Raw genomic sequence first — 14,856 nt, forward strand, 5'->3', positions numbered from 1 at the left:
TAATACACATTACATGTCAATTACATGTTAATCAGATACTATGTTACTGGTAAGGCTTTTCTGGTCAACAGTAGTCTGTTAGCAACGTTTTGCCGGGAGTCAAAAGTGATATGCAGGGGCGCCTGGGTGGCTCAGTGGGTTAAGCCGCTGCCTTCGACTCAGGTCATGATCTCAGGGTCCTGGGATCGAGTCCCGCATCGGGCTCTCTGCTCAGCAGGGAGCCTGCTTCCTTCTCTCTCTCTCTCTCTCTCTCTCTCTGCCTGCCTCTCAGTGTACTTGTGATTTCTCTCTGTCAAATAAATAAATAAAATCTTTAAAAAAAAAAAAAAAAAAAAAAGTGATATGCAGATTTCTGGCTGCTGGGATCAGCGCCCCATCCCCCCACCCCGAGTTGGTCAAGGGTTCACTGCACATTCATGACAGACATGACTGTAAATGGGTAGGTGTGTTTCCAGAAGAACAAACAAGAAACTCAGCATCACCACTGGGAAGGCAGCTTCACATCGTGCATGGAAGAATAAAGGGGAGGTGGGCATCAGGAGAAGGAAGAATACACAGCAACTTCTGACTTTTTACTATTTTCTGTGTTGAGTTTTTTGTTTCTTCTTTTTTTTTTTTTTTTTTAACAATGACTGGATAGTTTCTCGCTTAAAAATGCCCAGCACGTGTTCAAGTTAAAAAAATTAAGTTGCCACTGGGTACACTGAGAGTATAATATTTCGTATAACAATACGTGTTAGGTATACAAAGAAATAACAGCAGTCTGGAGGGCAGCAGAACTCCATAAACCCCGTAAGATGGGGGGTCAGCGACATCCCTCCTTCAGAGGATTGTCATGGTAACAGAATTCTAAAGCAGCAATGCTGGATACCAGGTGTGGCTTTGAACCAGGAACAGCAGTCTGTGAGAGCAAGCGCCCGAAGGGGCAGGGTCGGCATCCGTCTGCCCAACCTCCTCCTTCAGCACCCTCAGGCTTGGGGGGAGGTACCATCCATCCCAACTGCAGGGGGGCAAAAGGGGCACACAGGCATGATGGGGCATGGCCCGTGGGGAGCCGGGGTATGATGCCAGATGATCTGGCCCCAGAGGCCGTGCCCGAAACTTTGGCTTTGCTCCTACACCAGAGGTCACCTTCAGAACTGAGGAAAAGGCAGCCCTCTCAAGCTAGCTTCCACTGTCACCCTGACAGGACACATGACTCAGGCCTCACTGTACTCGGGAGACCTCAGGTCATGGACCCCTGCCTTACAGTGGGTCCTGTGGGGATGGGGCATACAGAGGAATGAGGAGCGAGGAGCTACACCCTGACAACTCGCTCAAAATGTGATTGCGAGGTACAGTAGTAGCCGGATTCGTAGAGACAGAAGGAAGGTAGAACAGTGCCTGCCAGGGCCTGGGGGAGGAGGGAACAGACAGCCACAGTTGACGGGTTACAGTTCCACTGGGGATGACAAAAAGTTCTGGAGATCTGTTAAACAACAACATGAATATACTTAAAACGATGGAACTATATGCTTAGAATGGGTTACGACGGTGACTTCTTTGTTACGAGTATTTTCCACAATTAAAAATTGTGTTAATAAAATGATTTTAATTTCCCAAAGGGAGTGTGTCACCATTTTGGGAGAGCTCCAGCTGGGGAAAGTGACCTCAAAGAGCAACTTACTTAAAATCCTGCTAACACTGTAATTTAATGAAAGCTTTGAGAGCCTTCCCCAGAAAGAGAGGCAGTTGTGACAGAATTTTATTTTCACATGCGTGTTTTTCTTCATTTTGAAAAAACACAGCATTTAAGAGCTGCTGTACTAGATATAGTCTTTTACCATATTTAAATATTCAGAAGTCATTCACATAACACTGTAGCATAGGATTTAATAGAATAGCAAAATATCATATAAAAATAAATGAAAAGCTTCCATATCCCCACCGAAAAAACTTCACACACATGCGTGCATGTGTATGGTAAGTGCTCCTCATAATCTCTTCATAGGTCTTCCCCTCCTTTGCTCTGACCAGACCCCAGAGCCAACCCAGGCAGGACACTCAGGGACAGCCTCTCCAGCCCTTTCCACTAACCGTGCAGGCAGGTGCCGCCAATGCGCAGGCCGGTCACAGCACAGAGACAACTTGGGCTGGAAAAATCATCTCCAGACAAGACATAATGGCTGCTGAGCTTGGTTTCTGGGTGTGGACTTTTCCAGCCCAGAATCACGCACTGTTTTCAAAATTGGGAACCTTGGGATATATGTCACTGGGCGAGAAGTTCAGAATCTCATCCAAGGGTGGGCCTTCATCCTCCGGAGCAATTTCGGACTCAAACATCTGCTGTAGCAGGGCGTCCACGGTCCTGTACTCTAGGACAAAGGAGAAAGGCAGGCATGTGGGGTTGCACTTGCTGGGGTCAGAGGGAGCCGAGCCCAGCCCGAGCAGAACTAGGCTTTCTGGAAGGATGGCCCCTGAGCCAAAAACAATGCTCTAAGCATGGCTAGCCAAGCAGTCTTTGAAAGAGAGGATGAGGAAGTCAGAAAAGAATCGCTCAACTCTGCTGCCCCAGACTCCATGGAGATCCGCAGCCATGGAAGGTTCTAGAGACCAAGGAGCAGGTCTTCCCTGAAGGACAGAGGAGGGTGACACCCGGCAGGGGCGTCCTGCTCCTGCCACTGTTCCTGCCATCTATGCTATACTCCTCCTCCTGGGTTTAGTGCAGGCGCCCTGGCCAAAGCCCAAAGTGACAGTCTGGTTGCTCTGGGTTACTCGGACAATATGGCGAATAAAGTAATTAAAGTTGGGAAGGGCTCCCATGCCCTGCATACGTAGTGAGGCCCTGGGGATACCATGGGAAGCAAAAAGACAGGGCCCAGCACACACAGAGCTGCAAGTCTGTAAGGAAGACCGACGGCGACCAAACCGTCACTCAATGACAAACAGCATGCGGCTGGCATGGCAGGTCAGGTTTGCATTCTGGAAACACCTCACCAGCTGCACTGAGGAGCATGGATCGGAAGAAGTTTTGCACTGGGTTAAAACTTACTTTTTGATGCAATTCTGAAATACAATCCTTTTAAGGCCTTCCTTTGCTTGTCACCATCATCCCCACTAAAGCCACTGTCCTTGGCGTCCATGTTATCAACAAGCTTCCCATCGTGCATTTCTTCTCTTCAAGGAAGAACAGACATGAAACAGGGTCAGGTTCCTCAGCTGAGTCCCTCGTGCATCCTCCCAGCCATGGCCCCGTGTCCCCATCCAGTCACATCCAGGGCTCTCCTCTGGTCAGTGAGGGTCCCTGAGAACCGGCGCACAGGCCCACGCTGGACGCCACGGGGCACTGAGGGAGTGAATGTGGTCGGTCCTCTTCTGAAAGCCTGTGAGCGACACCAAGGGGAACACACTACTTACTCTTGGATTCCCACTCCGAGCTCTTGAATCTTCCTCTCGATGGCAGTTTCGACTTCACTTTTTTCTAAGGAGTATGCCACAAAAAACGCCTCCAGGATGAACGCTATGAAAATACTGAGAAAGAGTGAGAGGTAGAGGGTGTGAGCCGTGGTCCAGGTGACATGAAATCCTAGTTCCAAAGAATGTCTGAGCCTAAATAAGACGGCAGCCCATTGTTGCCAAGACAATACAACGTGGAAGGGAGAAATGACAGACACAACACTTCTCAAGGATTGGACCCAATTTTCATTCATTTGGAGAAATCATTCTTCTTTTATAACCTATTTAAACAGTGAATATTAAAAAGAAAATATACTTTCTTTCTAGGGGAAGCTTAAGCCAAATACTTGTTGAATTATTTCTCTGTGAATATCTCAAGTTTCCGCACAGCCTGGTGGGCTGAGCAAAGGCACAGAGGGACAACTTAGGGATGTCTGTCTGCAAAGACATCCCAAGATGTACAGCTCAGCAATGCTTCCCTCCTGCCCCCGACTTGGGCCAGGATAACAAAGATAAAAAGCTCACTTTGCCCTCCCTGGGCATCTGCTTACATTCCAAGTGAAACTAAAGTCTCTCCCCCATCCCCCCAAACACACACACACAGGGGAGGTTGGACAGGCCCAGCAGTTCTCTGTAAGATCAGTTTCCTTCTCTTGGGGTTCCCTTCTGCACTCCCCCTCCAGCTGGTATGCGCCACACTGCTCAGTGGGGATCAAGGTTCAAAGGTTCAGGAAACTGACAGGAGAGGGGCAGAAATATCCCTGTCCCTGCTGGTCCCAGGGCTTCGGTAACCTCCGTAGGTGCCACCCAGAGAGGCGCTTCTCTCTTGCTCCTTCTACATCTCCCGTTTAGGTTGCATAAGGACAAGCAGGCCTGTCGGAGCTACCCACGGACTTTCTTCCCCTCCCCACCCTCAGCCAGGATTCTTGAGTCCTTCTGGAACCAAAGTCAGTACAGTGGTGGCTGGCCACTGCGGGCCTGGCGTGACAAGAAAGGCATGGGTGCTGGGCTGTCCCCCCCCAAAATGGCAGACCCAAAGCTGTGAGAGGGGTATGACAACCAGAAAACCTCTCTGGAAGAGCAGTCCAGCCTTTGAGGTGACCCAGACTCAGGTCCCATGAGGAACGAAGGAGCTAGAATCAGAGACATAGGACTATTGTATATTCCTATTTGCAATCTTCTATTTTATAGATTATCTTATAATCTTTTATGCCCTTTTATGCCCTTTCCAGTGGTGGGATGTCACCGTGGCTCTCAAACAGCAACTGAGGCCTCTCTTGGAAGAGGGGCCAGGACAGAGCCGTTCCATCCTACCTGCAAAGACAGGGAGGGACCAGAGTGGGACAACTGGGGAACCGACTGGGAGGCTCTGAGAAGCCAGCAGATGGTTGGATTTCTGCAGAGGAGGAATGGTATGCTCGAGGGGTGCGGTCTGGGTGGGGAAGGGGAGAGACACTGGCCGGGGCGCCAGGGTCCTTCTGACCCAAACACATTAGGAGACTGGGAGACGTGTATTCTGGTACAGATGTGCACTGGCAGCCAGTGACAAACACAAGTGTGAAGGAGTCAGACTCCTCCCTTGCAGGCCCGCCCACAAGGCACACCAGGCGGCCGGAAGAAGTGGGAGGGGAGGAGACGTGGACTTGCCAACCCGGCTGGAGTCAACTCACTTAACGATGAGAATGACGACCACAACGTGGAAGCTGATAAAGTACAGCTTGGCCGCCTGGTGAGTCACGAGGGCAAAGCCGTCTGCGAGGAGTGAGCAGCTAAGGAACCCAGCCTTCGGGGAGCTCAGCAGGGTGCCCTGGGTGCTCCTGGAAGTCCCTCCGGATGCCTCTCCCTCCCAACCCAGCCCAGCAAGCAGGCAGCCTGGGGTGAGGGTGGGGGTGGGGGTGTCCCATGCCTACATGGAAAGGATATTGTGCCACTGGTTAACCACCGTGAGCTCCATGAGCACGATGAACGAGGAGGCCAGGTCATTGAAGTTATTCTTGCAGTACCTGTCGCGGGCAAACGCTGAGTCTTTCAAGGCTGGGTTCCCACACACCAGAGCATCAGGGGTGGTGAAATTCGGGTCGAAGAACCGGACTTTGCCATGGAATGCTTCCATCCCTATGATAGCGAACACGTAGTAGACCACCTGCAATGGGCAGCCCTGGTCAGCAGGGGGCGCACGGAGCTGCGGCGTCACAGCACGGGGCCAGGAGCCTGCAGGAGAGGCCCAAGGACTTCGGACAGAGGTGGGTCACGTGGGCAGAAAGGGGAGCTACTCCGATTCCGGGGTGGCTGCCCTCCCCAACCCAGGCCTGAGCGGTGTCAGGCTGGGGAAAGGTGGACGCCGAGGGACGGAGGACAGGGCCAGCCGGACCACACCACGACCCCTCCCGTGGGCTTACAGAGACAAAAACGAAGCTGCTGGGCAAGTTAGTGGCTTAAATACTCAATATTAACAATGGTTGGTCCTCTAGGAAAACAATAATAAAGTTGTATCTTTATCCTGTTTTTTATAGGAAAATAAATTCCGAAAGTACCATAGGGTCAAATGTAAAAAACAATGAAGGAACTGGAAAACAAATTTTTTGGAGTGGAAAAAGGCCCCACTAAGCATGATTATAAAAAAATAAAAGACTATAAAATAATCCATAAAATAAAAGATTATAAATTGAACAATAGAATTTATTTAAATTTTTATACAGCCACCAAAATACACAAGAATCCTCTACACAGGGGAAAAAAAAAACCTTCAAAAAACAAACAAAAACAAAAACAAAACAAGGGAAAGAGAAGGAAAAGTAATTCCACTATAAACTACTTACCAACAGCCTATTTTCTTAATTGGCAAAACACTCTTGCAAATTGTATTTAAAAACGAACAGAAGAATGGACCAAGGATATGAACACGCAGTTTACCGAAAAATAAAGGAAAGTGCCCAAAAGAACATGGAGAAGGCACTCCGCCTCGTAAAACACGACAGAAGCACAAGGCAGAGCAGCACAGTGCCATTCTGTCCCCTGTCCGACTGGAGGACGGGACAGTGATTCGCAAACCCCAGCTGCGAGGAGAGCAGAGGAACAGGCTGGGACACACTGTCATTGGGGAAACACAGGGAACACACCTTCAAGGCCACGTGCTACCATCCACCCAAGGTCTGAACACATTTCCCCTTTGACCTCACAGCGCGATGCCGGGGGACACACCCAGTGGGAACAGAAGCGCTAAGATGCAGGTCCAACAACAGCCCTGCCCATGCCCCTTGTTACGGCGAAAAGGTGGGATCACCTGGTAGTCTGTCCATCAAGGGGCTGGTCGGATGTGTTCTGGAATCTTCCCTCTGTAGAACACTTTTTTTTTTTTAAGATTTTATTTATTTGTCAGAGAGAGAGAGAGCACAAGCAGGGGGAGCGGCAGGCAGAAGGAGAAGGGAAGCAAGCAGGCTACCCCCTGAGCAAGAAGCCCGCCGCAGGACCTGAGCCGAAGGCAGACACTTAACCGACTGAGCCAGCCAGGTGTCCCCGTAGGACACCTGTGTGTCCTACGGTGTGGGACCCCTGGCAGCCTGGGTGGCTGTGTTCTCACTGCTGGGGATCTGACGGGCAGGCAGGCTTCAGCCACAATCTGAACAAAGGAGGATCTGAGGCCGGGGTGGGGGCGGACAGCCATGAGCCAGAAGGGGCCTACATCCCTGAGAAGCACCTGCTGGCCAGGCACACCCATCTGGACCATGGGTGACAGACCACGACTGAGTAACCCCACTGAAGTCCTGGTGTCTTATCGCGTAGCCGTGAACCTTAGCTGGCATACACCCAGTGTTTCCAGACACTGGATATTTCTAAACAGGCCCACAAGACACCAGGGAGTCTCATTTACTTCATCTCCCGTTCTTTTCCTCACTTCAAAGAAGGCTTCCTGAGAATGAACGTCCCACCACTTGTTCACACAGAATGGCCACAAGCACGAGCCACTTACCAAGATGAGTCCACCAAACGTCAGTATCGTGGGACCAATGTTAATTAAGGTGGTCACAATAAGCCGGAATCTAGGATGAAACAAAGTTTCTAGCACAAGACGGCAGAAGGGAAGCCATGGGAGAAAACCAACACCCCACCAGCAGGTTTGGCTCAATATCCCCTCCCCCGGGTCCTGGATCTGTTCTTTAGACACTGTCAGGAATGTGCCCTTTGAGCTGTGCACCACTGGGGAATTACTCAACCTCTCTGAGCTTCACTGTCATCGCTGGTGAACACAAAGTCATAAAGGTCCCGATCTATATCAAGGGCGGTGGGAGGAATTGCACAAGACAACGGTGGGCACACTTGGGGGAGCCTCGGTGGACTCCAGAGCCACCATTCTGCAGCACGCACAGCAGGCACAGTGACGGAAGGGGTCAGGGGGACAAAAGCAATCGATGGAACCCCTGCCCTCAGGGAGCCGCCCTCTGAGTGCTCCTTGCCATCTTCTCAGGCTTCCCACCCCCACCACCCCAAGAGTGCCGCGTACTACACACAAGGAGCACTCAGGGCTTCTCATGGGGTGTGTTGATGAATCAGAGGCAGAAGTGGTTTCTGGCAGGCTATGGGGTGGGAACCCCGCGAGGGCATGTCACCCATCTTTACCTCTGAATGCTGACAATGACCCGTAGGAGCCGGAGGATCCTCAGAATCAAGACAATATCCAGCACCTGCTGACTGTTGTATTTGCTGGCTAGAAAGAAAATCCGCAGCCATGTGACGTTCTGTTTTGTGAGTGCCTCGGGCCTGTCCCTTCTATTCCAGGAGGTCTGAGGTCTGGGTTCAGGGGAGAAATGGGGCTTCACCTGCAGAGCCCGATGGGGGCTCCGAGCAGTGAGGAAGCAGGTGCTGAGTGAATGGCTCATGCCGCCCTGGGTGTCCTCCCCAGCTCCAAGCTAGGGAGTCATGAGTCGGTGTAGACTTCAGACTGGCCTTAAGAAATAACTGTGGATCACATTTCTACAAGCCCTTCCTTCCCCAGTATCCCTTTCCTAGAGTCTTGTTAGGAAGCTGCACTATTGCGCTATTGAGCCCCCATCGGGATCAAATGTGATCTCTAATACACAGTTAAACACAAAGCCACCAGCCCTCTCCAGAGCATGGAACACTCTTACTAACCCTCTTGTGTCTCCACTACCCCCTCCCAAACCCCTCACTGGTGCACGGCGGAAGTTCAACAAAGACACCACGTTGAATGCATGGTCCCAGGAGGTGGCGAGGCCAAGAGCCCAGCACTGACCTGACTGAATGGTGGTGTTGGCCACAGTGGCCACCAGGGCGGCGACGATGATCAGCATGTCAAACCTAACAGGTGAGAAGCAAAGTTGGTGAAGGCTCCAGGGAAAAGTGTCAAGTTCAGGATACAACCCACCCAGAGAAAACTTGGAATCCAGTATCTTACGCAAAGCAATGAACCAGCCATGGAACTGATTTCTGTAACTTTTAGAACAGCAGAGACAAAGAAAGAAACACTATATCTGAACAATCCAGTGATCATTTACTGGCTGCTCCAATGAACCCCCCAAGGGGATCTGTAGCAATCACCCAATTCTTACCACTTTGTCTTACAAAGTAACTAGATCCTTGCAAGGAGACTTTGGCACAGTTTCAGAATATACAGTATAATCTTTCTTGGTATTAATTTTACTAAGTGCTTTGTAACTTTTTAATTAAAAGGGGTAATATCCATCATAGTATTACTTTTCTTTCTGACAACAGTGCCAAAGCACTGACAAGACTGGCTAGTTCCTCTCTGGCCACACATGCATCCTAGAGAGCTTCCTGGCACCAAGAGCAATGATCACGGAGATCCAACTCTGGTAAGACAGGTGTGTGTGTGCCTTATGTCTCTGCGTCCTGCAATTCATAACACACAGTGGCATCTGAGATGGTCTGCAGCACGGGAGTGATGGTAGACCAGGAGGTCCCTAGCCTGGAGAAGAATGAGGCCACATCCCATGTGGGAAAGAGCTTGTTAACAATCTCATTGTCCAGGCACACACATGCCACAATTTTTGATAAAAAAGACTAGGGAATGGGCCAAGGGAGCTATAGAAGGGCCTCCTTGGGTATAATGCTCTAAGATCCTTCCCAAACCCAGGATGCCACGATCTGTGATCCTAATTTTAACAAAAGTTCGTTCAAACTGACCTCATAAAATAACAGCTTCGTCTGTCCCAGATGTTCCCTCACCCCCAAGATTGCATGGTAAGATGCCCCAAAACTAGGCATCTGGAGCTTGGGAAAACTACGAGATTCCCCAAACAGACAGAAAACCCCCACTCTCTGCCCACAGCCTCTGCCCTCACCCCCTCCCCAGAACACACGTGCTCACCAGTTCCAGAACTGTTTCTTGCCAAAATAGGCTCTGGGCTCAAACGTGTACAGTTTCAGAAGAATTTCAATAATATAGAGAGAAAGGAAAAGCCACTCTGCGTAGGAAATGAAGGGGTTTTTCTCATCCAGGGCAATGAAAATGGCATTTATTAGAATGATGATATCATAAACCCAGACAAAAATCCTGCCGTGAGAGGAAAAAGAAGAGACTCTATCATCCCACGTTTCCGTGAAGGGATCATGTTCAGAGGCTTTTACGGGCTACTTTGTTCCTGACAATGTGATGACTAGGAGATACCTCCAACCCCCATCCCAAAACACACACACACGCACACTTGTGACTCAAGTTAGTAAAGGTTCCAGCACGGCCAGGGTCCTGAAATTCATCTGCTTCCCCCTAATGCTGGTGCAGTCTTTCGGCCAAGGAGAAAATGAAGACTCAGTGACCGGGGGTGGGGGGGGGTGGGGAATAGAGGCCTGGTTTTCTCAGGTACCCCTTTGGGGCATGGTACCTGGATCAGACAAAAGCTTAGGTGGAAATGGGGCTAGGAGAAGGTTTAGGGCTCAGCAAGGGATCATGACACCTCTTCTACTTGTCCCCAGAAAATTAACATCCTTCACTAAGAAAGCTTCTGAAAATCTCTTCACCCCTAATGCACACAAGCCTTCCCCGGGACTGACATGTCCATCTTCCTCACCGAGTCCGGAGTGGGATGGGTGAAAAACGATCAGAGCTGGACTCTGACCCAACTTTGCAGTTACAGAGCAGGTTGCTCTGCTCATGTACCTGTCCCCTGTGCTCCAGAGAACCCCGGGCGAACCCTGGGCATGGCCTCGGGAAGACAGGAGGGGCTCCTACCCCACTGCTCTCTGTGAGGCTGTAGGCTAGGACCCTGGATGCCGCACATGGACACACAAACATCCAGCACGTGAAACACATGACAAATTTAAGGCTAGGATCAATGGGAAGAAACCTTGACATAAAGGGCTTTGGTAACTGTCAAACGCGGCCAGCCCCTACGGTGTGCCCGCACCACAGACTGAGCCACCTTCTGGGGTTTCTGAACCATTCTCTTCCGCGAAACGCTAAATTCAAGGACAACAGGGGATGAGCCACTAATGACAGGGGCACTCCAAGCCACGCATACAAAACCTAGGATCTCCAACCAGAATGAATGATTTTTTTCTGGAGTCCACTTACTTGAGACTAAGACAATTAATTGGCCTTCTTCATGACCATTCTGCTAACTCAAATTCATGAGCTTTTAACCACTGACTTTACAAAATCAGAGTGCCGTACGTGAAAGCAACTTCCTAAGGACATGGGTGGGGCTGGAACTTTCTAATTTCAGAGAGTACTTAGCTTCTCGGGCTCAGAGATCACATCCAGTCTGTGGCCCCTTGAGCATCTTAGGAAACAGGGCAGAAGGAAACATGATTGAGAAGCCTGTCCTTTCGATTAAGGTCACACAAAGCATGTCCAGAACCCTTTACAGGCCTCTCTAAGAAACCAAAAGCAGCAAGCAAGGTTTCAATAATGAAATACATTCAGTCCAGACAGCATGGGCAAACTCCTCTATGTTTAAAGCAACTTGAGAAAAACTGCCCCCATCTCACTTACCTGTGCCGAACCATCCTCTGGATCAGGAGGCTTGCGGACGACTGGTAAACCCGTGGCATCCACTCTTCCAGCGGGTGTCTCTTGATGTTCATGGTGACCACCTGAATGTTGAGGAGGTCAGCCAAGCGTAGAAAGTTCATTTTGTCTGCAATGTAAAAAAAAAAAAAAAAAATTGATCCCCAGTACATAGCCACTGTGACACTAAGGTTCAAAGACTGATGTCAATTCAGCACACTCTTGTTTCTGCATTTCCCAGATGAAAATCTGAAGCTTCAAAGGGTGAACACCCAAGGTCAAGGAGCCAGAAAATGGCAGAGGCCCCCCACCTGTCCTCATTCAGACCTGTAGCTGACCCAAGGCCACCAACCGTGGCACGTGATTTTGCGAGTTCACAGATGCTGCTCCCTCACCCCTGCCTTCCACCTACCTTCCGCCTCACATGTGCCCCGCCCCCTGCTTTCAGTGTCTGCCTGACTTAACTTTCCAGCCTCAACTCTACCAAGCCTCCAAGCTGGGTGTAATCCACACCCTTCCTCAAGCCCTTATCTTCTTCTCTGCACCCCCTCCTTCCCTGCCCCTTCTCAGAGATTCACTCAGACCCACAGCTTCCACAGCAAGTTGGCCCGCCAGCTAGGCCAAAGTTCACCGAGCACTTTCTTGACAAGCCTGGCCCCATGCAACTACCAAGCTAGTGTTCTCCAGACCCACCCACTGCCCAGGGTCCCTACCCCGTGCACCTCTCCCCAACCAGACAGGACGGATGCTGACCACGAGTCAACCCTGCTTGTGCATGGACTTCCTGCTCCGTACAACTGAATGAATTTCACCTCAGTGGATGGAATCGGAATGTTTAAAGGACATTGCTGTTTCCCACAAAGTCCTTCTTCCAATGTTTTTCCAAGTTTTCTTTGAAAACTAAGTTGAAGTTTAGAAATGAAGTTGACGTTTGGAAAATTTAAAGAAATCGCCGATGCAGAGCGGGTCTAGCCGGAACAACCGGCAAAGGATGGATTGGGCATTTTTTACGCCATGTAGGGCTTCTCATTCCGAGGGCCTGGTGGATATCCATAGCTCTGTTCCAGTTTTCAGGAGCAAACTACAATGAATGATGGCTCTACCACAGCATGGGCTGTGCGAGAAAGATGCCATCAACAGATGCCCAGGCAAAGAACAAGCCTCGGGCCTGGCAGAAGTGTGGCCTCCTCCAAGGGAGGAACCTGAATCAGACACAGCCTTGAGTGATGTCACACACTCATGTTGCTATCTTCCCTAATGGTGGTAATGGTCCTAAGAACATTCTGGAAAAACATGAGGCTTCTCGCTTCTGGAGGAGTTACCAAGTCAACCAGGCCCCACGTTTCCTTTGTCATGGCTATTCTTGGTCAGCTGAAAACATTCTACAGCACAGCAGGTTTGGGCCATGCCTCATTCTCAGGTTCCTCTGTTCCCTTTTGTCACTGACCAGCCTCCTTAGGTACCTCTTACAGGCCTCACCCTGTGCAAGGTCACTACCCATATTCAGAAAAGAATCTCTGCAGATGGGCAGAGGTGGTGGTGGTGTTTGGTACCCAGATCTTCTCTGGCACTCTCTAGAAAGTTGTGTGGTGGCCTCAAAGAACCCCTCCTTCCTCTTGCTCGTGGAATTCATGGAGGGATACATCCAAATGAGTAGGGGAGCCAGGAAACTTGGGTCTGGTATGCTCCGTATTTATCCTGCACAGCTGAATGGCATCGTTTAAGACCTACCCTGCTTACAGCCCAGAACATGGAAGAAGCTGACAAGACAAAGAAAAGCAATTCATCCTCCCACTTGGGAAATGACTGTCAAAAGTTAGACCGACCTCCTCAACAAAGAAGTTCATATGAGTATGTCCTGGGGACCATGTGTATCTTTTCTGGATGAGGAGACACCCAAGTATATGGGGCTCCCCATGCCTGACAGATAGAGACAAAGATTATTAAAAGCCCCCATCCCTAGGTTTGGAACATCTCAGCTTTTACTACCAATCCTGGAATTCACTTTACAGAGGAACTACAAAGAAAGGTCGTAAGACCCTAAATATTCATCAGCATCTTCAGAGTCGCAATCATCTAGAAGCAGCAGAGGTACTAAACAATCAAAGGAGAATTCTCAAAAACAGAGGGGCTGAAATCTGGGAACACCTAGGCTAGAGTGACCAGCTATACCACCCCGGTTTTTGGGGTGGGACATCCAAGGGCACCCAAGTCCTGACCCTCTCCTCTATGTACTAGAGCAGTGGTCCTCAAAGAGTGGTCCCTGGGCCACTGCTGGGCCTGTCCTTGTGTCCCCCACCCTCCATGGGATAAACGCTCAATACAGAAACTTATAGAACAATGGTCAGGATCATGTCCACGGACTCTAATAATGAAAAAATGGGACTTGGATTTTACACTTTTTCATTTCATTTTCCCAAGGATTGATTTTTGCTGTACTTCACCCAAGTGTCACCCAAATGACTGGTGGGACCTTCAGCAGCTTCACAACACACAGCTTAGGAAGCACGGTGCTCAGGGGTGGCCCAGGGCACCAGCGGCCCTTCCCCAACATCCACACAACTCTAATCCTGACACACTGAATGGCCCAGGGAACCCCTGCCCGTCCATAACGGGGGACACCAAGGCAATTATTCAGGCTCTAAGAAGCCTGGCTCCTGACTCCACCTTCAGAGCCACGGCAGGGAGCGGGGTGGCTGAGGAGACTTGCTTGGGGCTCATGGGAAGTCGCACGTCAGATCCTGCTCATTCAAGAGGAGAAAGGCTCTCTTCCATCCTGGATCCCAAACTCTCACTGGAAGACATGAGCTCCGCCCATTTAGCAGTGTCTTACTGTACATCTCTCTCTCTCTGTTCTCTCTCTTCGAGTAAGTTCTAGAGACTCACTGTCATCTCCTTCTCTCACCTGCATGGAGTCCTCCTAAGGCCCACAGCCCTGCGGGACTTGTTTGAGGGTCCTTGTCTCAGGTAAATGTACATCCGGTCGGAGGTATCCCTTCCCTTTTGGTATGTTTCCATCTAGACTCTTCTGGAAACGGACGACGTGAGGGTGTTCTAGAGTTTGGGATATATTTTAGTCACCTCACATCTTGTCACCACAATTTCCCGTTACGTGACTACCAGAATCTGGGACGGTTTAGCCCAGTGACAAAAAGCACAGGCCTTGGAGTCGGACGGCCTTGACCGCTTTGTAGCTGCTCAGCCGTGGGCAAACTCCCTAACCTCTTCCAGTCTCACTTTCCATACCAACACACAAGGACGACAAACACCCCCACCTCAGTGATCGCATACATGCCACATGCAGAAAACAGTTGGGACAGCGGCTCATGCCTGACACGCATAGAACAGATGGGAAGTGCTATTCGTAATAACGACCAGCCACGAGTGCCTGAACTTTAGGTTACTTTCAACTTTTTGCTTTTGAAGTCTGAATGTGA

The 14,856-nt window shown here is 50.1% G+C and overlaps 1 protein-coding gene across 1 annotated transcript in view; it reads right to left on the reverse strand.

Moving 5' to 3' along the window:
• Positions 1–559: 559 nt before the first annotated feature.
• Positions 560–14,856, reverse strand: part of LOC131840450 (two pore calcium channel protein 1-like) — a 34,155-nt gene continuing 19,858 nt past the window's right edge. Inside the window, exons 10-19 of the mRNA XM_059188413.1 lie at positions 11,405–11,549; positions 9,782–9,967; positions 8,687–8,751; positions 8,053–8,140; positions 7,406–7,475; positions 5,367–5,578; positions 5,106–5,204; positions 3,397–3,510; positions 3,032–3,156; positions 560–2,354 (exon numbers count right to left, since the gene is read on the reverse strand). Of these exons, the coding sequence (XP_059044396.1) occupies positions 2,209–2,354; positions 3,032–3,156; positions 3,397–3,510; positions 5,106–5,204; positions 5,367–5,578; positions 7,406–7,475; positions 8,053–8,140; positions 8,687–8,751; positions 9,782–9,967; positions 11,405–11,549 (1,250 nt within the window). The 3' untranslated portion in view covers positions 560–2,208. The remainder of the gene's footprint in view (positions 2,355–3,031; positions 3,157–3,396; positions 3,511–5,105; positions 5,205–5,366; positions 5,579–7,405; positions 7,476–8,052; positions 8,141–8,686; positions 8,752–9,781; positions 9,968–11,404; positions 11,550–14,856) is intronic.

Source organism: Mustela lutreola, chromosome 9 (genome assembly GCF_030435805.1).
Source record: "Mustela lutreola isolate mMusLut2 chromosome 9, mMusLut2.pri, whole genome shotgun sequence".
NCBI lineage: Eukaryota > Metazoa > Chordata > Mammalia > Carnivora > Mustelidae > Mustela > Mustela lutreola.